Raw genomic sequence first — 25,918 nt, forward strand, 5'->3', positions numbered from 1 at the left:
TAATTCCCTCAGCATCACCAGACTTAATTCGACTACATTCGATTATCCTCGTTTTGCTTTTGTTGATGTTCATCTTATACCCTCCTTTCAAGACACTGTCCATTCCGTTCAGCTGCTCTTCCAGGTCCTATGACAGAATTACAATGTCATATGCGAACCTCAAAGTTTTTATTTATTCTCCATGGATTTTAATACGTCTTCCGAACTTTTCTTTTGATTCCTTCACTGCTTGCTCAATATACAGATTGAATAACATCGGGGAGAGGCTACAACCCTGTCTCACTCCCTTCCCAACCACTGCTTCCCTTTCATGTCCCTCGACTCTTATAACTGTCATCTGCTTTCTGTACAAATTGTAAATAGCCTTTCGCTCCCTGTATTTTACCCCCACCACCTTCAGAATTTGCAAGAGAGTATTCCAGTCAACATTGTCAAAAGCTTTCTCTAAGTCTACAAACGCTAGAAACGTAGGTTTGCCTTGCTGTAATATACCTCATTACAAAATGCAAAAAACGGTTTCGTACCAAAACATCATGTGGTTATTTTGTTTTGATACTGGCTACATGCACAGTGTGGTATTTTCCCTCTGCAGAGGTTTGCCTGCATAGTGAGTAGAGCGGAGGTGGTGCACGTGAGGCAGTGTTTTGTACATATATTTATAGATGCTGCTTGCTGTCGTTGACAGGTGCTGTGTGGTGGCAGCCCCGCCTGGATGTATGCAAAAGCAGGCCACGTGCCGCCCTCGGGGTACCGCGTGGGGCAGACGTCCACAGGCGAGCGGCTGTTCGTTGGCCGTGTGATGCACGACGGCGCCACCGCCGTTGGCAAGGTAGATCAGATTAGATTAGATTAGATTAGATTAATACTTGTTCCATAGATCATGAATACGACACTTCGTAATGATGTGGAACGTGTCAGGTTAATAAAAGATGTCTGTACAAGACATTACATTACACAAAATATTGTATGACACTAATGTTTAAGTTGGTTTTTTTTATTTTTATTTTTTCCCGTCCCTTAATTTATATCTAAAAATTCAGATAATGAGTAGAAGGTGTTGTCATCTAGAAATTCTTTTGATTTATTTTTAAATGTTGGTTGGCTATCTGTCACGCTTTTGATGCTTTTTGGTAGGTGACCTAAGACTTTTGTGGCAGCATAATTTACCCCTTTCTGTGCCAAAGTCAGATTTAACCCTGCATAGTGAAGATCATCCTTTCCCCTGGTGTTATAGCTATGCACACTGCTATTACGTTTGAACTGGGTTGGATTATTAACAACAAATTTCATAAGTGAATATATATACTGTGAGGTTACTGTGAGGATCCCTAGATCCTCAAATAGATGTCTGCAGGATGACCGTGGGTGGGCTCCAGCAATTATTCTGATTACAAGTTTTTGAGCAATGAATACTTTTCTACTCAACGATGAATTACCACAGAATATGATGCCATACGAAAGCAGTGAATGAAAGTAGGCATAGTAAGCTAATTTACTGAGATTATTATCACCAAAATTTGCAATAACCCTAATAGCATACGTAGCTGAACTTAGACGTTTCAGCAGACCATCAATGTGTTGCTTCCAGTTTAACCTCTCATCAATGGACACACCTAAAAATTCTGAAAATTCCACCTTAGCTAAAGATTTCTGTTCAAAGTCTATATTTATTGTTGGAGTTGTGCCATTTACTGTACGGAACTGTATATACTATGTTTTATCAAAATTTAAAGAGAGTCCGTTTGCTGAGAACCACTTAATAATTTTGTGAAAAAACGTCATTTACAATTAAATCACTTAGTTCTTGGTTTTTGGATGTTATTACTATACTTGTACCATCAGCAAAAAGAACTAACTTTGCATCTTCACACTAACTTTGCATACACCACTCCCCCCCTCAGTCTCACAGGGGGACCTTATTCACTGGACCTCTTAGGATGTGAAGATCAGTCCCAGGACATCTGTTTCCACCATTCGTGAAATGAGCCGGAATTACTCGTTAAGGTACCCGCTGGGCTCTAGAACACTCTGCCGGCCGGGGTGGCCGAGCGGTTCTAGGCGCTACAGTCTGGAACCGCGCGACCGCTACGGTCGCAGGTTCCAATCCTGCCTCGGGCATTGATGTGTGTGATATCCTTAGGTTAGTTAGCTTTAAGTAGTTCTAAGTTCTATGGGACTGATGACCTAAGAAGTTGAGTCCCAGTCTAAGGCGCTACAGTCATGGAGTGCAGCTGGTCTCGGCGGAGGTTCGAGTCCTCCCTCGGGCATGGGTGTGTGTGTTTGTCCTTAGGATAATTTAGGTTAAGTAGTGTGTAAGCTTAGGGACTGATGACCTTAGCAGTTAAGTACCATAAGATTTCACACACATTTGAACAAGTTGAATCCCATAGTGCTCAGAGCCATTTGAACCATTTGCAGAACACTCCATTCCGAGGCCTAATATGCTTTTCATCAAAAACACTTCCTAAATCCTCTCTGGTCATTTCCACATGTTTCTGAGTTATAAAACTAGACTATGCCATGTGTAGGTAATTCCATCATTGGAATGGTGTAAAGTTCCAGCAACTTAGTTCCATTATTAAGTATTGAGGTCTCTATAACAGACACGCATACTTTTTTTATTGCTGACGATATTCGTACACGTGCATTCGGTTTCGGCACATTAGGGACGTAACAAAGTTATTCTTGTTGTGGTCTTCAGTCCAGAGACTGGTTTGATGCAGCTCTCCATGCTACTCTATCCTGTGCTAGCTACTCCATCTCCAAGTAACTACTGCACCCTACATCCTTCTGAATCTGTTTAGTGTATTCATCTCTTGGTCTCCCTCTACGATGTTTATCGCCGGCCGAAGTGGCCGTGCGGTTAAAGGCGCTGCAGTCTGGAATCGCAAAACCGCTACGGTCGCAGGTTCGAATCCTGCCTCGGGCATGGATGTTTGTGATGTCCTTAGGTTAGTTAGGTTTAACTAGTTCTAAGTTCTAGGGGACTAATGACCTCAGAAGTTGAGTCCCATAGTGCTCAGAGCCATTTGAACAATTTTTGATGTTTATCCTCCACACACATACATGCTCCAGAGACTGGTTTGATGCAGCTCTCCATGCTACTCTATCCTGTGCTAGCTGCTTCAAGTAAATACTGCACCCTACATCCTTCTGAATCTGTTTAGTGTATTCTTCTCTTGGTCTCCGTCTACGATTTTTATCCTCCACGCTGCTCTCCAATACTAACTTGGTGATCCCTCTATAGCTCAGAATATGTCCTACCAATTGATCCCTTCTTCTAGTCAAGATGTGCCACAAATTTCTCTTCTCCCCAACTCCTCATTAGTTATGTGATCTACCCATCTAATCTTCAGCATTCTTCTGTAGCACCACATTAAGAAAGCTTCTATTCTCTGCTTCTCTAAACTATTTATCGTCCATGTTTCGCTTCCATATATGTCTACACTCTACATCTACATCTACATCTACATCTACATCTACATACATACTCCACAATCCACCATACGGTGCGTGGCGGAGGGTAACTCGTACCACAACTAGCATCTTCTTTCCCTGTTCCACTCCCAAACCGAACGAAGGAAAAATGACTGCCTGTATGCCTCTGTACAAGCCGTAATCTCTCTTATCTTATCTTTGTGGTCTTTCCGCGAAATGTAAGTTGGCGGCAGTAAAGCTGTACTGCACTCAGCCTCAAATGCTGGATCTCTAAATTTCCTCAGTAGCGATTCACGAAAAGAACGCCTCCTTTCTTCTAGAGACTCGCACACGAGTTCCTGAAGCATTTCCGTAACACTCGCGTGATGATCAAACCTACCAGTAACAAATCTAGCAGCCCGCCTCTGAATTGCTTCTATGTCCTCCCTCAATCCGACCTGATAGGGATCCCAAACGCTCGAGCAGTACTCAAGAATAGGTCGTATTAGTGTTTTATAAGCGGTCTCCGTTACAGATGAACCACATCTTCCCAAACTTCTACCAATGAACCTTACATGCTTGTCCCACTTCATATCGCTCTGCAATGTTACGCCCAAATATTTAATCGACGTGACTGTGTCAAGCACTATGCTGCTAATTGAGTATTCAAACATTACGGGATTCTTTTTCCTATTCATCTGCATTAATTTACATTTATCTATATTTAGAGCTAGCTGCCATTATTTACACCAATCACAAATCCTGTCAAAGTCATCTTGTATCCTCCTACAGTCACTCAACGACGACACCTTCCCGTACACCACAGCATCATCAGCAAACAGCCGCACACTGCTATCCACCCTATTCAAAAGATCATTTATGTAGATACAAATACTTTGATATAAATAATTTTAGAAAAGACTTTGTGACACCTAAATCAATTTTCAGTGTTAAGGAATTTCTCTCCTTCAGAAACGTTTTTCTTGTCATTCCCAGTCTACATTTTATATTCTCTCTACTTCGCCCATCATCGGTTTCATTGGTCCCTAAGCAGCAGAACGTCTTTACTACTTTAAGTATCTCATTTGCTACTCTAATTCCCTCAGCGTCACAAGTATGTCTTTTGGTCTTTTAAGTTTCCATCTATGGTTGTGGTCGTAGTTCCCCAGATTCAGAATAAACGGGTTTCTGCGAATGTCTGGAGTTTCTGTATAGTCTTGTGGTGAGTTTGTAGATTACCTCCGTGAGAGTCTCAAGTCGGTATTCCCGGTGAAGGTACGCGATGCGTGTTGTGATGTAACAAAATAAAAGTGATGTTGTTATTCAATGGAAAAGTTGGAATTTGAGATTTCGCATACTGTTTTATCAATCACAATTGGCGTAAGAATCATGGATGACCACTGTCATTAAATATTGCATTATGAAATGTGAATAGTCTTTACTTGCAGTTTCGCGTGGCTTGAAGCAGTCACAGCGTGTTATTGATTAAGAAATTGCATTATCGTCTTTCTAATTGCTTCATGATCGTAGATACGAACATATCCGGTCGTGAAGTTATTGTTATGACAAAACAATTTCCTAAGGGACCAGAAAGTTCTTAAGGGCGCAAAAACAACTGTAACATCACACAAAAGGGAAATTCAATATTAAAGCTGATGCAAAAAGACGATAAAACAGTTTTCTTTCTGTCAATGTAACACGCACATTGGACTGCTCATCTTGGTGTCTCTAATCTTAGCAAAATGCATAATTAAAATGAAAATAATACTGAGGAGATGATAGGATTGAGCACTGCTAAATGATTCAGTGTTTCCAGAACAAATATTTATTTTACCTAAAACATATATCGTACCTTAAGCTTAGTACTACAATGACAGTAGATTTTTATGTCCGTTGCATGTCCATTGAGCGCTCTTTTATATATCCATTGTCCTCTTGGGTCGCTCGTGCGTCGTCACGATAAGTTAAAACAGTTCTTCTTTCTACACTTCACTCAAACTTAGACATAACACGTTTTTATACATTTAGTAAAAATTAGATCAGACCGCCACAAATCTGCGTCCGTCTTACTTGAGAAAAACAGTACAAGTCTCTTTAGCGCTCAAGGCTTCATTTGTTTTCCAGCGGACAAAATAGTGAAGGATCGCATAGCTATCCGTATTTTTCTGTTTATATTGCCGCCCAGAGACGACGAATTACATTATTTAGAAAATTCCACCGTCGCCATGCAACGCCTCATTATACATTAATCATTCTTTATAAACAAGTATTTGCCTTCTGGCTAAAAGTATTAACTATTTGCTGTTTTAATGAAGTCAAAAATAGCGAATATCACAGTGTGTATCGTGGAGCGTCGCTTATGATTTTGTTTTGTATGGTCTGCAGACGCCGCAGGCGTGTGAGCGCAGCGTATCCCCAGTGTAACACCTACAGCGCCTCTTGGTGTTGAAAAAACAAAAATAGCTCCCAAATTAGCTCCCTTGTCCTTAAAATATCAATTCAGAAAATGGCCCATGTCCCTCTACAAGTAGTAATTACGAAAAATAAATAAAAAACAAATAAAGGGCAATATCTAGCATAGAAAGCAAAAGAAAAGAAAAGGAAAATTTAATTATAAATTTTAGAAACATGGGAAGGGGGAAAATAGTAGAAAATATTAAAATATTAGAAAATCAATATTATAGTCATAGAACGTAGGTCTGGGACACCAAAGATAGCGTTTATTAAAGTATTACCTTGTAATTACGATACTCCAGTCTCTATTCTGCTCTAGTTCGGAAGTTATTTAGGACTTATAGCTTAAGAGAACAACAATTGTGACTTTATTAAACGGGGATCAAGAATAGATCGTGACGAGATTGTTTTTGAGGATTGTCAATTCAAGACTTTCATTTGGACATTTATCAGATTAGATAAACGGGAAGGTGAATAGTAATCTCTTTGGCTTTAATGTCAATTCGTGTGAATATTTAAACGCTTTATTGAATTTTAACCGGATTCGGACTTAGAAGTGTGATAGTGGGAAACTTTAACTTCACGCGAGTAGTGATCATAGCTAATGACAGTTTGCGGATATTAAATAGAAACAACTTATTTACCGAAAGTGACAGTATATTATCTAATATCTCTGATGCTAGCGGTAATCCTACTTAGACATCTAATTAAAGAACTTCTTTGAATGAGATCGCATGAGTGATCCTATTTATTAATAATTCTTGTCAATAAACTGACGTTGTTAATTTGAATCATAATACAAGTCTGGAACATTAATTTAACATAGATTAATAAACGTTAAGGTTACGTGATCTATGCCTAGAACAAACTAGCATTTCGTAACTAAAACAAAGGAATGGACGGTTAAAGTATCGTCGTCTGTAAACATTGGTAGTAAAGCAACTAAAGATTTTTTTCTCTCAGAATTGGGAAGACTATACGTGTAGTGGCCCACGTTTAACATTGGGTTTTAAAAGTAATCAAACTGATACTTAGCCGGGACAATATTAAATAAAAGTAAAACCCTTCAATGACAATGTGTAAAAAAAAAAAATCAAACTTTCACCTATTAGACGAAAAAGCGAAAACAGAAAAAGGACTGCTACAGCAGACAGGGACTGCGTACGTCATCAGGGGTCGAATAAGTGTCATGTACATGGACCTCGACACCCTTCTGTTCAGTGTGCTACGCCTGTTGAGCATAGGGTAGAGCTGTTTGAGCCTCGCGCTAGCTCGGTTGGTCATGTGTTGTATGTGGTCCCCCCAGAGTAGTTTCCGGTCCAGCCAGACACCGATGTATTTGACTTTCGCGCGGAAACTTATTGGGCGTGCATGTAGAGTTATTGGGGTGTGCAGTATCGGTGTTTGCGCAGTTGCTTCGGTCTTCTAGTGAACAGAACGGCTTCTCACTTGTCGGCGTTTACTCTAAAACGCCATTTCTGTGCCGGTGATGGTCGTGAGTAGTTCAGAAGGAGGCAAGTTTAGGGCCTTGAACCAAACTGTATGCGAGATGCACAGACTGGACCCACACATAGAGATATGGTCTGGGGTGCCATTTCGTATGACACCAGGAGTACAATGGTGGTTGTCCCACGCACCCTGACTGCAAATTTGTAAGCGAATCTGGTGATTCGAGCCCGTATTGCTGCAATTCAGGGACAGCATTTCAGGGGTTCTACATTTTGCATTGTCCTGTTCGATCAGCAGATCCGCCTCTAATCGATCTTGCATGGCACATCATCGGACGGCAACTCCAGCGTTATTCATAAACTGTATTATCTTTCCGTGCATTGACCAACCCTGGTGCAACACGCATGGAACTCCAGTCCGAAAACTGACAAACAGTACCTGTACAACACAATGCATGCACGTTTGCATGCTTGCAGTCGACATTCTGACGGTTGTGTCGGTTATTAACGTGCCAGGATTTCACGCTTGCAGTGGCTTAGCTCTCGCTTATATTAACCGGAGATTTTGCAATGGTAGTCACTTAAATATTGTACCTAGACATATGTATTCCCGATAATTCATCACTCTACATTAATTATTTTTTGGTGTTTCTAGTATGATAAAAGTAGAAACAAATAAGTTAAATATATTTCAATTCTTTCAATTTTAATCTCATAATTATATATGTAAGTGATGACTAACTGAAACCCTCAGCTGCCGAGAGGTGTTGTTGATATACCTCGATGTGGACAGCTGAAAATGTGTGCCCCGACCGGGACTCGAACCCGGGATCTCCTGCTTACATGGCAGACGCTCTGTCCATCTGAGCCACCGAGGACACAGACGAACAGCGCGACTGCAGGGACTTATCCCTTCCACGCTTCCCGTGAGACCCACACTCCCAACTGTCCACAATTCTACCTATGTAATGTACCTTATATGTACATTGCGTTTCATACTAGAATGTCGTGTTCCCGGTTTAGCACAGCTTTGCCACAGGAAACACGAAAGCGGTCGAAGACGTCCGTCTTCTGGTCGGCTCCTGATCGTTGTCAGAGGGAGGCTAGTTTTTGATTACGCAGAGGCTTCTATTATTTGGAAAAGAACAACCCGGATTTCTTTACGTAATCAGTATGAAATTTATAATCACCTACGGGACCTTTAGCAATGAACAATAAAAAAATAGCATTTGCAAATGAAATCATTAATAAATGGGGCAGCTATGAGATGTATAGAAGACAAGGAGCGGCCTTCTGTCTACGACCAGGATGCCGCAGTATTCTCTGCTGTAGTAAAAAAAATGGCTCTGAGCACCTAGAACTTAGAACTACTTAAACCTAACTAACCTAAGGGCATCACACAACACCCAGTCATCACGAGGCAGAGAAAATCCGTGACCCCGCCGGGGATCGAACCCGGGAACCCGCGCGTGGGAAGCGAGACCGCTACCGCACGACCACGAGATGCGGGCAACTGCTGTAGTAAAAGCTGTTGGACATTTATACAAATAATATGACATGGAGGGAAAAAAACAAATAAAAAGGAAAAGAATTGAATAAGATATCTGGTAAACACTAAATATATTCAAACAAGCAATTAGGGCTTATTTATAAACAGTATAACTTACGTAAGTACTTTTCCAACTGTATGGTGCGATCAGATTTCAGCCTGTCCTGAGCTAGGTCCTTGGTTCACGTTTTCTATCACAAATTACAGTCATTACTTTTCTCCTTCCTTCGAGACAATTCTTGCACCATTCAGTATCTTCATAACAATAACTTGCCTGTTTACAGTATCGAACATAAATTACTCAAATTTTATTAATCAATAACTGTTGTCTGCACGCTGGCAAGACCGCTCACTTTTTATGGCTTAAAGACGACCTTCCTTACTCTTTCACATTACAAGCAGAAGTAAGATAAAATCTCAAGATCTACAAAAGTTTTTACTATCATCTTTTATTTAGATCGAAGCGGAACGTTCAGTTCAGCTTCTGTTAAAATATTTCTTTGACTGCGCAATCGATGTATTAGCGTCCGCGCTAGATGCGCATCTGTACATTTACGTAAATTATATAAAACAAATGTCATTCAAAGAATAGGTCTAATCTCATAAGTTGATCATTTAATACACAGATAAGTGAATGCTTTTCCAAGGGTACTCACAGCTTTCATGCGACGGAAATCCCAATAATATTACATGTTGCAATTTTTCTGTCAGTGTATATTGTTTGGTTGTATATAATTCCAACTGATCATTCAAAATATTTGTTCATACATGAATCCAACATAACAAATTTTATTTGACTGTAATGTAATTCCAATGGCACATTCAAAAGAAGGGTCTTCTGTTTTTATAAGAGAAATTTTTTTAAGGAAGACCGTTCTCAAACAAAAATAAAAGAAGTAAAATTTTATTAACAGCTTTTTTTACATGAAAGCCTCCACTTTTATGCATACTTTCCACAGTTCTTTGATCGGTTACAGTTCTCAATACTCACTAATAAATCTAGCCTCATAATTTCAAAGGACTTCAGTTTCAAGGATACCCCCCTGGGGATGCTACGTATGCAGTGGGGAAGACGGGTAGAGATAGAAAGATACAGCGAGAGAGATTTACATGTGTATGATAAACCCCTTCCGTCTAAAATTTCCTCTATCCATACCTCCTCTGTGTTACCACGTGTCACTGATCTCTCACATGTTCTAACAAGTGAAGGCCACCATGTTGGTATCACAGATTTACTTCAACCGCTAATTGAAACAACATAATGCGCATATAGTGGGTTGCGCTGCTCTGGAATCCTGAGAAATTTACACGTTTGTTGTGTGACTTATGAATCTGTGCGTAGGTGCCCGATGTTGCTCAAATGGTGCTCAAATGATTAGCATTCGAGCTTCATAAGCCAAACATCTATCAGGCGACTATTCGGTTCCCGATACAACTTAATTGTTAATCTATTTTCATTCATCACAGGTTATATTATTTAATTCATATGACATTTGAGAAGTTTTGTAATGCAAAAAACGACGTTTACTTACATCAAGTTAATATTTCTGCTTTCCATGCCTGTATGGCAAAAACCACCCAGTAGTAAGTGGGCGGATTGAGCCCAGTCGCAGATAATTTAATGATGTTCTTAATTTTCTTACAAAACTCTTATTTTCTTACAAAATATTATTTTCTTACGAAACTCTTATTTTTCTTATAAACTCTTATTTTCTTACAAAACTCTTATGTTCTTATAAACTCTTCAACTAGACACTTACTTACTAAACAGATGCAAGCCACAAAATGTAAAAATTTTCAAAGCTACACAACAAACTCCAGATCATTAAATTTGTTATCATTCCTTTATATTTTTGTTTAATGTCACCATCTTTAAAAATTGGAAGTCCCAGTTATCTATTATTTTATTGACCTTAATGTAGGTTAAAATTTTAAACTTATTAAAATTTGTTATACAATAAATCATTTTCAATAACCATAAGGCACTGTATCATAGTTATCTAGAACAATTCTTTTATCATACTGAAACGAGAATTCTTTCATAACCTGTTTATTGACTAGATTTTTAGTGTCAACATCTCTTGTTATCTGATTGTACTCTAACTGTATCTTTTCTTTCACTTCGTTCTCAATTAATCTAATCATCGATTCACCATTCAACTTTTGAATATTTTTGTAATTTAAAGTGAACCCTTTTACCTTCATTTCTGTTTCTCCATCATTTTTCTCGTAATAATAACTTTTTGGACTTGTTGAAGCCCAATCTGCAATCGAATTATTTCCGAATTCATCTGTCCATTCACCCAACATACAGCCTGTTTCAACAGTATTTTTAGCATCATCCATGTATACTACAGAATCAGTATCAAAATATATGACATTTTTTCCTAATTTATCTAACATATCATACAATCTAAGTCTTGCATTTGATGTAGTGAATGCAGCTACAAAGATATTCGTAGCTGCATTGTTTCCCACGTAATAATCTTTGAAATTATACCTCCTCTGGACCATTTCCTCTATAATAAAATTTACATCTAAGTTATCTAATCAATCATCCAACAGTATCTCATAAAAGTGTTGTAAAATGGTTACATATTCTGTTGGACTCATATTTTGCCTTTGCCCAAATTTTCCCCACAATGAATTAAGACATATCTTAGCAACAGATCGTTTTCCAGGATTTTCATTTATTCTATCACGATCTAAGTCAATATCCAACTTATCTTTAACTATTTTTATGTATTCTTCATCACTTTCAAAATTATGTGAACTAGTTTATAAGTTTATTTTCATAAAGTCTTTCATGTAATTTTTAAACAGCATATTACTTTTATTTTTAAAGTCCCATACTTCATAAACTTCTAAAACTTTATATCCTTTTTCTACAGCTTTCTATACTTCATCTGTCGACCAAGTTCCGATAAAACTTCTTTCTTCATCACAGTGATTGCATTAATGTAGCTGTTCTTCTGCACATTTGACACACAGAGGAAATAATAGTTTTTCATTTTTATCGATTTGCATGCATACAGGTAAAACTGGATGAAACAATCTTCTAGGAGCCAATACTTTCCATTCTATTAACCCATACCATTTTTTAGAATAATATCTTGGTCTATATATTTTCCTAGGATGTTGTTCAGGATAACAATCATAATATTGCACGGTTGGATAAAGACTACACACATCATATATTTTATTTTTGAGCTAATACCATCTGCTTTAGCTCTTAATTTTATTGCATTTGTTCATTCACCATAAAATGCATCTCTTGGATTCAATGGTTCAACAATGTTAGGTAACTGCTTAAGATTTTTATACTCTACTGAGTTCACCCAATCACATTCCCACATTTCCACCAGATTGTATCCAGCATTTCGTATTTCTGCACATCTTCTTAAAATCTTTTGATACAGATTATCAATCATTTCCTTATTTTTATTGTTAATTGTTTCACTTTTGATACATTTTTTACAACCATGCCAGAAGTAACCATGGTATCTATAAACAGTATTAGTTGCTTTATCAAATCCATCTACTTTTGCTCCTGCAATTCTGACTTCTCCACCATTAACAGCATGCAATTAAAGATATCGATTGTTTTTATGCAAATTATTCTATAAAGGATGGGCATGAAAATACATATATATCTTGTGTACTTGAAGGCAGGAAAAGTAAAGTGATGTGTATATGTGGAACTGAAGTAAATAAGCGCAGTTTTAGCAAACATCTTCTTTCTAACAAGCATCGAAATTTATCCAACAATCTTTGCTGTTGATTTCAAATTTTTCAAATCTACTAAACAATAAACAAATCTACTAAACAATAAATAAGAAGCTAACTTAAACAATCTTAACTGATCTTCAGTTTTTCTATAACTATTAAATTTTGTCATCAATAAATAAGAAGCTTACTTAAACAATCTTTGCTGATTTTCAGTTTTTCTAGAACTATTAAATTTTGCCATCAATAAATAAGAAGCTTACTTAAACAATCTTTGCTGATCGTCAGTTTTTCTAGAACTATTACATTTTGTCATTAATAAATGGCTGAAGCTTTTAGAAAGTTTACAGTGGCTCAACTTCGTGATTATTGCAGAAGGAATGATTTACGAGTATATAGCAGATTTAGAAACAATGATTTAATTAATTTAATTGTTTCAAATAATTTGCCTCTTCACACAAGAACTCTCGAAAATTTGAAAGAAAGTGAATTTAAAGCTAGAGCTAAAAATATTGATATTAAAGGACACAGTACATTAAAGAAATCAGAATTAATTGATGCCATAATATTATAAGAGTTTAAATTTAATCCAGATGTGTTCCTAAAAACTAGATTAAGACGAAAGCGTGTATTGAATATAAATTACTTTTACAAAATTGATGATGATGTTATTGGAAAGCCTCATCCACCAAGAGAGGAAAAAATAGTAAGGTTAGATCAAACATACCCATTTAGTAGTAAAATATTTGATAAAGAAAAGGAAGCTGACCCATCTGAAAAGCATTTATTTGATATAAAAGAAATTAGATAGAAATTTAATGAGTAATTTAAAGCATGGTCTGTTGACTATAAAATTGTCTTTAACGATGTTAACATTGCCAAACTCGATAATGTTAGTGAAAAAACAGATTATATAACGAAAGCACTCAATTTCATAGTAAATGTAACTAAAAAGAGGACTAATTTCAGGAAAGGAGATAAGCTGAATATAACGGTCAATAACCCAAAAATGTTTTATCCAATTTCCACAGGTTATAAAGCATCGAATAATGCACAAGAGGCCGTTCAAATTTACTGTAACAAAATGAGGGATATCTTAACATCAGATGAAACTGTTGATATAGCAGAAACATCGTTTAATATTCAGATAATAGCAATTCCTAGAGGCCAAGGTGGTAATGGAAAAAAATAGTAAATCTGGCAGAAGCAAAAAGGCTAAGCTTTATTAGGATCATCATATTTCTGTGATAAATGCAACAAACCATATCACAACAAGGAGAAACATAGATGTAAAATAGAGCGAAGAGTGTGTGTATTATGCAAAAGGCCAGAACATGAAAGTGAAGAAAATAAGATTTATTGTGAGAAATGTAATAGATACTGTTATAATGAAGAATGCTTAAACAATCACCAACAAGTTTGTGATACAGCTTACAAGTGTGAAGGATGTAAAAAGATTTGTTTAAGATCTAAAGAACATAAGTGTGGCTTTGAACTTCGTAGAAATTGTCAACATGTGGTGGAAATTGGAAATCATAAATGCTATATGCAACCTGTATTGCAAAAAGGTGGTATGTGTGAAAGAAAATTTGGTGATGAATTTATAGTGCAAGGTTGCCCAAATTGTAATAAAGAAGGTTGCTATGTTAATGGAGAATTCCAAGATTTTTGTATTTACCGGTGCTTCGTGTGTAATAAAATAGTTGGTGGTCAAGAGTTTAAATGTTGTGAAAAAGGCTTTCCAAAGAAAGTGAATCGCACTTATAGTGACAGATAAAGTGGCTTGATTTTGAAGCAACACATTCCAAATCTTATAAATGTTCACAATTTTAAAGGTGACACTGTTTATAAATTTAAGACAAATGTTGAATTCTATAAGTGGATGATATCTCAAAAGAACAGTTATCACACATTCATAGCTCACTATGCAAAGGGTTATGTTACCCAATTCATTTTGAAGTACTGTGTTGAAAATACAATAAGGCCATGTACCATCTATACAGGAACTAAACTAATGTTATTGAAGATCAAACAGTTAGGTATAAAAATTATAGACATAAGTAATTTTGTACAAGGTCCACTTAGTAGTTTTCCAAAAACTTTTGATTTTAAAGAATTGAATTACGACTACTTCCCACATTTATTCAATAAGCCAGAAAATGAAAATTATGTAGGACCAATTGCTGATACTGAATATTACTGTGTTGACACTATGAAGCCAAAAGATAGAGAAGCATTTCTCAAATGGCACAGCTCTAGACTTAAAGAAAATTATGTGTTCAATATGAAGAAAGAAATTAACGAATACCGTTTCCATGTTCTGCTAACAGTCACTGTATCTCGACCAACGCGAGCAGCAATGTCGCGATACGATAAACCGCAATCGCGATAGGCTACAATCCGACCTTTATCAAAGGTATCAATGGTACGCATTTATCCTTCTTACACGAGGCATCACCAGAACGTTTCACCAGGCAAGGCCGTTCAACTGCTGTTTGTGTGTGAGAAATCGGTTGGAAACTTTCCTCATGTCATTACGTTGTAGGTGTCGCCACCGGCGCCAACCTTGTGTGAATGCTCTGAAAAGCTAATCATTTGCAAATCACAGCATCTTCTTCCTGTCGGTTAAATTTCGCGTCTGTAGCACATCTTCGTGGCGTAGTAATTTTAATGGTCAGTAGTGTATTTCCTCTCAGATGTTATATAAATTAAGTAAAGTGACCACTGATAGAAAAAAAAGTAGTTTAAAAAAAATTAGTGTTAGCTGGATCCGAACCCTCGCCTCGTCCACAATCCTCTCGCAAAGTGCAAGCAGTAACCACTTTATTGTTGTTCATCTCATTTTATTCGTTATTGTTCGTTGCATTTGTTCTTCGTTACAGAGGGCAGTTAACTCTCACACCGAACAAGCTAAGCTATTGTTCCGGCATTACTCTGAGTTGTGACAACCAGAATCTTCGCATAGATACGTCAGTTACATCACAGACGTGTAAAACTTCTCTTGCGATTTTCTCTGAATTGCCAGAGTAGTGAACCTTACTACTTGTACAGTACGTTGTTTAAATGGCCAACTAAAGTTGTACAAAGTTTGAAGTAAATCCGCGATTCCAGCATTGTATCCTCCCCTTATAAGATAAGTGAGTTACGTAGTTGCTTCCCCCTGTCGGTGGAGCACATAAGTTCTGAATAATGTTCACCAAGCTGCAGTCTTCTATAACTGTTATCCCCTGCGCACAAAACAGCACGTTCGTCGTGAATCTGTCGTCTTGAGTCTGTAATAAACTTTTCGCGAGGAACTGATATTGTACAAATAGCTAGGTTTCCAATTAGTTTGTTTATACGGTATGCCACTCGCTTTTTATAAGTAGGCTTCGATAAATTGCAGAACGAAAAACTCAAGAGCCAAAGAAACTGGTACACCTTCCTAATATCGTGTAAGGCCCCCGCGAGCACGCAGAAGTGCCGCAACACGACGTGGCATGGACTAGACAAATTTCTGAAGCAGTGCTGGAGGGAAATGACACCATCAGTCCATAAATCCGTAACAGCACTAGAGGCTGCAGATCTCTTCTGAACAGCACGTTGCAAGGCATCCCAGATATGCTCAACGATGTCCATGTCTGGGGAGTTTCATTGCCAGCGGAAGTGTTTAAACTCAGAAGAGTGTTCCTTGAGCCACGCTGTAGTAATTCTGGACGTGAGTGGTGTCGCATTGTCCTGCTGAATTGCGCAAGCCTGTCGGAATGCAGAATGGACATCATTGGGTGCAGGTGGTCAGACAGTATGCTTACCTTCGTGTCACCTGTCAGAGTCGTATCTGGACGCGTCAGCGTTCCCATATCACTTCAACTGCACACGCCCCACCCCATTACAAAGCCTCCACCAGCTTGAACAGTCACCTACTGAAATGCAGGATCCATGTACCCATACCCGTACACGTCCATCTGCTCCATACAATTTGAATAGATACTCGTTCGACCAAGCAGCATGTTTCCAGACATCAACAGTCCAACGTCGGTGTTGATGGGCCCAGACGAGGCTTAAGGCTTTGTGACGTGCAATCATCAATGGTACACGTGCGGGCCTTCGCTTCCAAAAGCCCACTTCGATGATGTTTCGTTGAATGGTTCGCACGCTGATACTTGTTAATGGCCCAGCACTGAAATCTGCAGCAATCTGCGGAAGGGTGGCAGTTCTCTGATGTTGAACGATTCTCTTCAGTCATCGTTGGTCCTGATCTTGAAGGATCTTAGAGATTTGATATTTAACCGGATTCCTGATATTCACATTAGTGGTCATACGGGAAAATCCCCACTTCATCGGTACCTCTGAGGTGCTGTGTGCCATCGTTAATGCGCCGACTATAGAACCACTTTAAAACTCCCTTAAATCTTGATAACCTTCGATTGTAGCAACAATAACCGATGTAACAACTGCGCCAGACACTTGTTGTCTTATATAGGCATTGCCGACCACAGCGCCGTATACTGTCTGTTTACATATGTCTGTATTTGATTGCCGGCAGGGGTGCCCGAGCGGTTCTAGGCGCTACAGTCTGGAACCGCGCGACCGCTACGGTCGCACGTTCGACTCCTGCCTCGGGCATGGACGTGTGTGATGTCCTTAGGTTGGTTAGGTTTAAGTAGTTCTAAGTGCTAGGTCGTAGTCATGGACTTAGCTGAAGGCTATTCTAACTGTCTCTCGGCAAATGAGAGAAAGGCTTCGTCAGTGTAGTCGCTAGCAAAGTCGTCGTACAACTGGGGCGAGTGCTAGTCCGCCTCTCTAGACCTGCCGTGTGGTGGCGCTCGGTCTGCGATTACTGACAGTGTCGACACGCGGGTCCGACATGTACTAATGGACCGCGGCCGATTTAAAGCTACCACCTAGCAAGTGTGGTGTCTGGCGGTGACACCAAACTAAGTTCTAGGGGACTGATGATCACAGATGTTAAGTCCCATAGTGCTCAGAGCCATTTGTATTTGATTACGCAGGCCTGTACCAGTTTCTTTGGTGCTTCATTGTATATCACTTTATGAATCACAAATTATTTTTCCTTCTTAACACGTTCAGAGAAAATAAATAAAATGAAGACTTGCGTGTTTGCGTATTTACTATTACACTAGTTCGCAGTTATACGTGCAAATAGCCAGGGATTTCTAATTAAGATCTTAACCGACACCGACCGACGCACACAACATGTCTGTCCTCAGAGATTGCCGAACCAGATCTGATCTTATAGCCTAATCAAGTTGGGCGCGACCCGAAGATCCCCGAACATTGGAATGAGAGCTTAGTATTGAGAAATGCCTTTATATGAAATGCATATACATCCGCCGTTTAGTTTTCCTAATGTTAATAACAGAAGTTTATCATTTGTGCGTGCTAAGTTTGGGGCATTATAGACAGGGTCCTCAAGCCAGCTCCGGACTTTGACGATCTAACGCGCAAATTGGGCAGAATTTGGCATGAATCCCTCAAGACATTCAGTCACCCTTCAATCAATGACGAGTCGAATAACTGCTTGCAAAAGGCCAGAAGTCGACCAGTGCGTTATTCACTTGCTCAGTTTCTTAAAATCTCTCTCTTGAATTCATCAAGAATTATTTCTCCAATTGTAATTATTTCTTTGTCTGTACATGTACAGCACATCTATCGACATCCGTTCCATTCGGGCGATCCTTTCGTGATTTCGCACTAGCATTAAGCTACTGAAATAGATAGTAGCGTCATTACATGCATGAAACGAAGAGACCGGCTGGGGTGGCCGAGCGGTTCTAGCCACTTCAGTCTGGAACCGCGCGACCGCTACGGTCGCAGGTTCGAATCCTGCCTCGGGCATGGCTGTGTGTGATGTCCTTAGGTTAGTTAGGTTTAAGTAGTTCTAAGGTATAGGGGACTGATGACCTCAGGTGTTAAGTCCCACAGTGCTCAGAGCCATTTGAACCATTTGAAACGAAGAGCAGGTGAATGGAAAGACAACTTTTGGCCTTATCTACAAACAAAGAAAGCAAGGTCTTGCCGTTTGCTGGAGAAGTTAGGAGCCATGCCTTCAGGGGAAGGGAGGGGCCTCTTCTGGACAATTTTCGATAACTTTGGCAGACCTTAAATTCTGTATACTATTTCCAGTTTGTACCCAATACAGGCAACGTTTCCATATGTATCGACAAGATGTCTTGTGTGCGTACGTTCATATGAGGCGGTATAAATATGGATGGCAACCTCAGAACCACATCGAGGTGACAAAAGTCATGGAATACCTACTAATATTGTGTCGGATATCCATTTTCCCAGTGCGGAGTAGCAACTCGACGTGGCATGTACTCAAAATGTGGTTGAAAATCTCGCATACATACTGAGCCTCTATAGCCGTCCATAACAGGAGAAGTATTTGCCAGTGCAGGATTTTGTGTACAAAGTGGACACTCGGTTATGTCATACAAATCTTCGAATGGAAACATGTCGGAATACGTGGGAGGCCAAATTATAAGCTGGAATTGTCCAGAATGGCGCACTGTCATCCATTAAAAATCCATCGTTGTTTGGGAACACGATGTCCCTAAATGTCTCGCTGCAGATAATCTCGAGGCTGACGAACATAACAATTTCTAGTCAATGATTGCTTCAGTCGGGCTAAAGCACCCAGCAGATTCCATGTAAGTACAGCCCACACACTGTGGAACCACCGCCAGCTCACACAATGCCTTGTTGGCGACTTCGGTCCATGACTTCTTGGGATCTGCGCCAGTTTCGAAACCCAACATTGGCTCTTTGCAATTGAACTCTTTTAGGATCCAACCAATGTGGCCACGAGCCTAAGAGAGGCGCTGTAGGCGATGTCGTGCTGTTACCAAAACCCCTCGCACTGGACGTCTGAGGCCATAGCCCATTAACGCCGAATTTCGCCGCACTGTCATAACAGATGTGTTGCTTGTCTGTTAGCACTGACAGTTCTACGCAAACGCCGCTGCTCTCGATCGTTATGTGGAGGCCATCGGCCACTGAATTGTCCATGGTGAGAGTTAATGCCTGGAGTTTGGTATTCTCGGCACACTCATGGCACAGCGGGTTTCGGAATACTGAATTCCCTAAAGTCCGTAATGGAATGTCCCAAGCGTTTAGCTCCCACTACCACTTCGCGTCCAAAGTCTATTAATTCCCGTCGTGCGGCCGAAATCACGGCGGAATCTTTTTCACATGAATCATCTGAGTTCAGGTGATAGCTCCGTGAATGCACTGCCCTCTTATACCTGGTATAAGCGATAATACCGCCATCTGTATACGTGCATAGCGCTATCCACGACAGTTGGAACCTCAGTGTATTTCATACCTACTACGTTAACTCTCCTTACTAACTCCTTGTTATTTTTGTCAGCAGCCTGCGCTGCTATCTTCACCAACAACTGTTACAGTTCTGAAAATGTGAGTTTACTATTTTTTTTTACGTGTCTTTATTTCTGCTGCCGACAGATTCATCCGTCCCACGGCGTGTGCTACATCCCATATGGTGGCAGAGAGATAGGCAAGAGTGAGTACGAGGTGCTGATCACAAATTAGTCTGCGCGGGAATAACAAGATGTGTTCTCTCATTTGTACCACTTGGTTTCTGTAAATAAACTGCCATTTTTATACTCTTACGAGTGTGTTTCCCTCTTTTTTACTGTTTCTCCCTGACATGTCTACGATTCATTTACTGCTAGCTCGTAACACAGTGGTAGCTGGTTATTCCAGACATTTTACGCATTTGTGTGTGTGTGTGTGCGTGTGTGTGTGTACGAATCTATAGTACGATCCATATAAATCTGAAGTACTATAATTAGTCATAACATGTGATGCAATAATAGGAGTTGTTAGAAGTTTGGGAGGTTAGTTCGATAAGTAATGCCCCACTTTTTTTTTCTCAGAATATGTTTATTGTTAAGACACAGAATCTGGTGGCAATATACACTCCTGGAAATGGAAAAAAGAACACATTGACACCGGTGTGTCAGACCCACCATACTTGCTCCGGACACTGCGAGAGGGCTGTACAAGCAATGATCACACGCACGGCACAGCGGAAACACCAGGAACCGCGGTGTTGGCCGTCGAATGGCGCTAGCTGCGCAGCATTTGTGCACCGCCGCCGTCAGTGTCAGCCAGTTTGCCGTGGCATACGGAGCTCCATCGCAGTCTTTAACACTGGTAGCATGCCGCGACAGCGTGGACGTCAACCGTATGTGTAGTTGACGGACTTTGAGCGAGGGCGTATAGTGGGCATGCGGGAGGCCGGGTGGACGTACCGCCGAATTGCTCAACACGTGGGGCGTGAGGTCTCCACAGTACATCGATGTTGTCGCCAGTGGTCGGCGGAAGGTGCACGTGCCAGTCGACCTGTGACCGGACCGCAGCGACGCACGGATGCACGCCAAGACCGTAGGATCCTACGCAGTGCCGTAGGGGACCGCACCGCCACTTCCCAGCAAATTAGGGACACTGTTGCTCCTAGGGTATCGGCGAGGACCATTCGCAACCGTCTCCATGAAACTGGGCTACGGTCCCGCACACCGTTAGCCCGTCTTCCGCTCACGCCCAGACATCGTGCAGCCCGCCTCCAGTGGTGTCGCGACAGGCGTGAATGGAGGGACGAATGGAGACGTGTCGTCTTCAGCGATGAGAGTCGCTTCTGCCTTGGTGCCAATGATGGTCGTATGCGTGTTTGGCGCCGTGCAGGTGAGCGCCACAATCAGGACTGCATACGACCGAGGCACACAGGGCCAACACCCGGCATCATGGTGTGGGGAGCGATCTCCTACACTGGCCGTACACCACTGGTGATCGTCGAGGGGACACTGAATAGTGCACGGTACATCCAAACCGTCATCGAACCCATCGTTCTACCATTCCTAGACCGGCAAGGGAACTTGCTGTTCCAACAGGACAATGCACGTCCGCATGTATCCCGTGCCACCCAAAGTGCTCTAGAAGGTGTAAGTCAACTACCCTGGCCAGCAAGATCTCCGGATCTGTCCCCCATTGAGCATGTTTGGGACGGGATGAAGCGTCGTCTCACGCGGTCTGCACGTCCAGCGCGCTGGTCCAACTGAGGCGCCAGGTGGAAATGGCATGGCAAGCCGTTCCACAGGACTACATCCAGCATCTCTACGATCGTCTCCATGGGAGAATAGCAGCCTGCATTGCTGCGAAAGGTGGATATACACTGTACTAGTGCCGACATTGTGCATGCTCTGTTGCCTGTGTCTATGTGCCTGTGGTTCTGTCAGTGCGATCATGTGATGTATCTGACCCCAGGAATGTGTCAATAAAGTTTCCCCTTCCTGGGACAATGAATTCACGGTGTTCTTATTTCAATTTCCAGGAGTGTACGTCAACATGCCTTGTCAATGTCCTATTTTTCCACGTAGTCTCCATCACGTACTCTAGACATACACCAACGTTGTGGAAGAGCGTGCACTCCCTGCTGGTAAAAGATCTTGCCCTGTACGTGTAGCCATGTTTTCACTGCATGACTGACACTCTCGTCATCTTCAAAGTGTGTTCCCCATAGAGAATTTGTAAGCAGCCAAAAGAGATGGAAATCCGAGGGTGCCAGTTATGGATTGTAGGGTGGATGAGGCAATGATGTGCAATCTAATTTGGCATTGTGTTTCCGGGTTCTCAGACTTGTGTGTGGGCGAGCATTATCGTGTTGGAGCAAGCTTTCTGCCGGATTCTTGTCCGATAGAACACGTCGGAAACGGTTCTTGAGATTATTCACTCTTGAAGTACGCTTCTGAATTGATGAATCACCGTCTTGGCATCACATCCTCGGTAATGACGCCATCCCAATCCCTGAAGACTGTCACTGTGACTTTTCCGGTGGACGGGAACAGTCTAGAATTTCTTCTTTTGTGGTGAATGAGGATGATGCCATTCCATGGACTGCTTTTTGTTTCTGGCGCAAAGTTGTGCACCGAGCTTTCGTCCCCCTGAATGGTCCGTGACAGAAAGGCCTCTCCATCAGCCTCAAAACGCTCCAACAATTCAGATAAAATGACCTTTCTTTAAATCTTGTGGTCCGCTGTGTGCATTCGTGCAGTCCGTCGTGAGCACCTCTTTGAATATCCGAGAGTCTCGATCATTGCAGACGCATTTCCAATCCTGACTGGCAACTGTAGAGCCAATTGCCGAGTTGTGATGCGACGGTCGGCCCGAATAGTGGCGTCCGCACGACTCAGCCTGTCTGGAGCAGTGGCTGTAACAGGACGTCTCGAGCGTGGCTGACCGTGGAGCTCTGTTTCTGCATTTCCTGAGGCAGTGCTGCCCAAAACAGGAGTTGATCAACAAAAATATCGGCTGCATTCCTTAAAGAAAACCTGCTTATATTTCATCAATAGTAGCCCTGATGCCAAAATGTCGCCTGATCTGGTCACCTGGGAGGTTCTCAATTATGAAAACCAGTTCCGATGCGGAATGCTGAGGAAGGGTTTGTGAAGAGCGGAAGGGATATGTGACGATAGCACATTCTATAGTTAGATCGTTTCAAAAAGATATTTTTTTTCAGCGGGCTGCTTGAATTAGACCCAACTGACTGCACCTTGCAACTCCCCCCCCCCCCCCCCGCCTCCCTGCACTTTCGTCCAAAATCTATTTACGCCTTTGTAATACTGTAACAACTGAAACCAGTAATTCCATGCAAAATTAAATCTTAAAATACGCATGCATTCATGAACTGTCAATTGACTGTTTTGTTGCGATGCGTTTTTGTTGTGTACATAGTTCCGCATAGTCAGTGTGTACACAACTTTCCCACTAGAGCGCGCCCCGCTAAGCACAACGGCGCAGGCGCAGCGCTCGTCCGTCTCCGCACTACGAGATGGCGCTGCCTTAGAGACGGACCAAATTCTGCTTCCGTCGATCCGTGCATTAATGTGTAACGCAGTCAATGAGATTGCTGCTAACGTAGAACCTTTTCTCCTCGTGGATCACACTCATGCAGTGATATCTGAATGCGCGAGGTATTATTACGAGTGTACAGATCTCCGATTAGTCAGTCTGCATTTGTCTGCACCAGTCCGTACCAGTCTGCTTTAGTCTGTACCAGTCTATAGTCAAGTTTCAGTTTGCACCTAAGAAGATTACCATATTCCTGTACACAGCCATGAAGATAAATGTATAGACACTTTGTCAAGTATCAGGGATATGTGAGAATAAGATTAATGTACCAAGTTCTGTTTAAAGTTGGTCACTGTCAATCTGCTACTCTAAGCGTGCAAGTGGCATTTCTATCGTCTGACCTAACGGCAGAAGATAAACACGCCACAATAAGACCATGAGGCATATTGCTGACACTCGCCTACTTCATTAGAGCGACAAGTCAAATTATCTGATGGTGTGATGGTGTGTGTACCGAAGGTCTTACAGTACGCACACCACAGTATCATTATAAATAACATATAATTAATAGGTGCATACAAGTACACTCAGATTTGTCTGTGGTGCCCAAAACTTGAGTTGGTCAACAAAAATATCGCCCAAATGGCTGCATTTCTTAAAGAAAAACTGCTTATATTCTATAAATAGTAGCCCTGACGGCAAAATGTCGCCCCATCTGGTCACCTGGGAGGTTCTCATCTGTGAAAACCAGTTCCGATGCGGAACGCTGAGGAAGGGTTTGTGAAGAGCGGAAGTGGTATGTGACGATAGCACATTCTATAGTTCGATCGTTTCTAAAAGAATTTTTTTTTCAGTGGGCTGCTTGAATTCGACCCAACCGACCATATCTATCTACATCTGAATCCCGCTCCAGCTACTGCCGGGTCTGGGTGCTGACGAGTCCTCTCCCTTTGACTCGACCCTCCCACCACTTTTCTTCCTCCACTTGCTGCCTGGTCAGCGCCTCTCCTTTCTACAGATGTTCTCACTCCCATTTTCCACCGTGTTCTTGGGTGCCCTCTGGGTCTTTTCCCATCCATCTTTAGTTCTTCCATAATATAGGGGAGTCTCTGCCCATGCATCCTCTTAACGTGCCAATACCTTCTTAATCTCTTTTTTTTCAGTTTCTTCTCTCATACTTTCTTGTTTAAGGTCCTTTCTAATCTCTACATTCCTTACTCTGTCCATCATTGTTTTTCCCTTAACTGCTCTGAGAAATTTCACTTCCCCTGCTTGCAGTCTGCTCTAGTCCCTTTCTGTCATTGTCCATGTTCCTCAACCATAGGTGACAATAGGGAAGTAATAATCCTCATACATAAGGAGTTTTACTTTTTCTGAAACTTCCCTATTCTAAATCAGGTTCAAATGGCTCTGAGCACTATGGGACTCAACTGCTGTGGTCATAAGTCCCCTAGAACTTAGAACTATTAAACCTAACTAACCTAAGGACATCACACACATCCATGCCCGAGGCAGGATTCGAACCTGCGACCGTGGCAGTCGTGCGGTTCCAGACTGTAGCGCCTTTAACCGCTCGGCCACTCCGGCCGGCCCCAAATCAGGTGTTTTATAGTTTGGTAGAAATTGCCTCCCTTCTATAACCTCCTATTAATTTCGTCAGTTATTCTTCCATCCCTAGACATTTCACTCCCTAAATAAGTGAAACTTTCTACCACTTTGAGGGGTTCTCCATTCAAGGTTAATATTTCCTTTGATTCCTTTCTCTCTTCCAAATAACATTACCTCACTCTTATCTTTATTTATTTTTAATCCATACCTTTTCATTATTTCCTTCCACGCATCAAGCTGTAACTGTACATCTACCTCTTTATCACCCAACCGATTGCGCCTTGCAATCTCTGCATCCCCCACCCCCCATCCCCCTCACTTTCGTCCAAAATCTATTTACGCCTTTGTAATACTGTAACAACTGAAGCCAGCAATTCCATGCAAAATTAAATCTTAAAATGCGTATGCATTCATGAACTGTCAAATGTCTGCAATCAAAGCAAAAATATGCAATGTCAGAATTGGCTCTTTTGTTGCACTGCATTTTATTTTACTTTAAAACAATGTACAACAGCCAGTTTCTCCAAATTCCCCACCGACCCGTGGTACCTATAGGTGTCGGGTCGCTGAGCTTAGGGAGACGAGGTGGCTGAAATCCATTCGCAGGCGACCTCGAAAATGGTTGTCTGTGGTTTCCCATTTTTCATTTAGACGAATGCCGGGGTTTTCCCCTTACTATAAGCCACAGCCAATTCCTTTCGAATGTCCTTCTTTCCGGAAAGATTCCAATTCCCTTAGACATGCAGCCCCTATGCTAGCTCTTTATTCACATGAAGTGTTGAGTGTTGTTGACAAGGGATTTTAGATCGATTCCTTATTCCTGGATTTCCGGAAGGCTTTTGAC

General features: G+C 41.2%; 1 protein-coding gene and 1 non-coding gene across 2 annotated transcripts in view; one reads left to right on the forward strand and one right to left on the reverse strand.

Moving 5' to 3' along the window:
- The window catches only part of LOC126109775 (natterin-4-like), a 78,539-nt gene extending 58,311 nt beyond the window's left edge, over positions 1-20,228 (forward strand). Inside the window, exons 3-4 of the mRNA XM_049914829.1 lie at positions 686-829; positions 20,062-20,228. Coding sequence (XP_049770786.1) covers positions 686-829; positions 20,062-20,148 — 231 coding nt within the window. The 3' untranslated portion in view covers positions 20,149-20,228. The remainder of the gene's footprint in view (positions 1-685; positions 830-20,061) is intronic.
- On the reverse strand, positions 8,124-8,197 carry Trnat-ugu (transfer RNA threonine (anticodon UGU)). Its single transcript has one exon. It is a non-coding gene; the product is annotated as a tRNA-Thr (tRNA).
- Positions 20,229-25,918: the final 5,690 nt, after the last annotated feature.

Source organism: Schistocerca cancellata, chromosome 12 (genome assembly GCF_023864275.1).
Source record: "Schistocerca cancellata isolate TAMUIC-IGC-003103 chromosome 12, iqSchCanc2.1, whole genome shotgun sequence".
NCBI classification, from domain to species: Eukaryota; Metazoa; Arthropoda; class Insecta; order Orthoptera; family Acrididae; genus Schistocerca; species Schistocerca cancellata.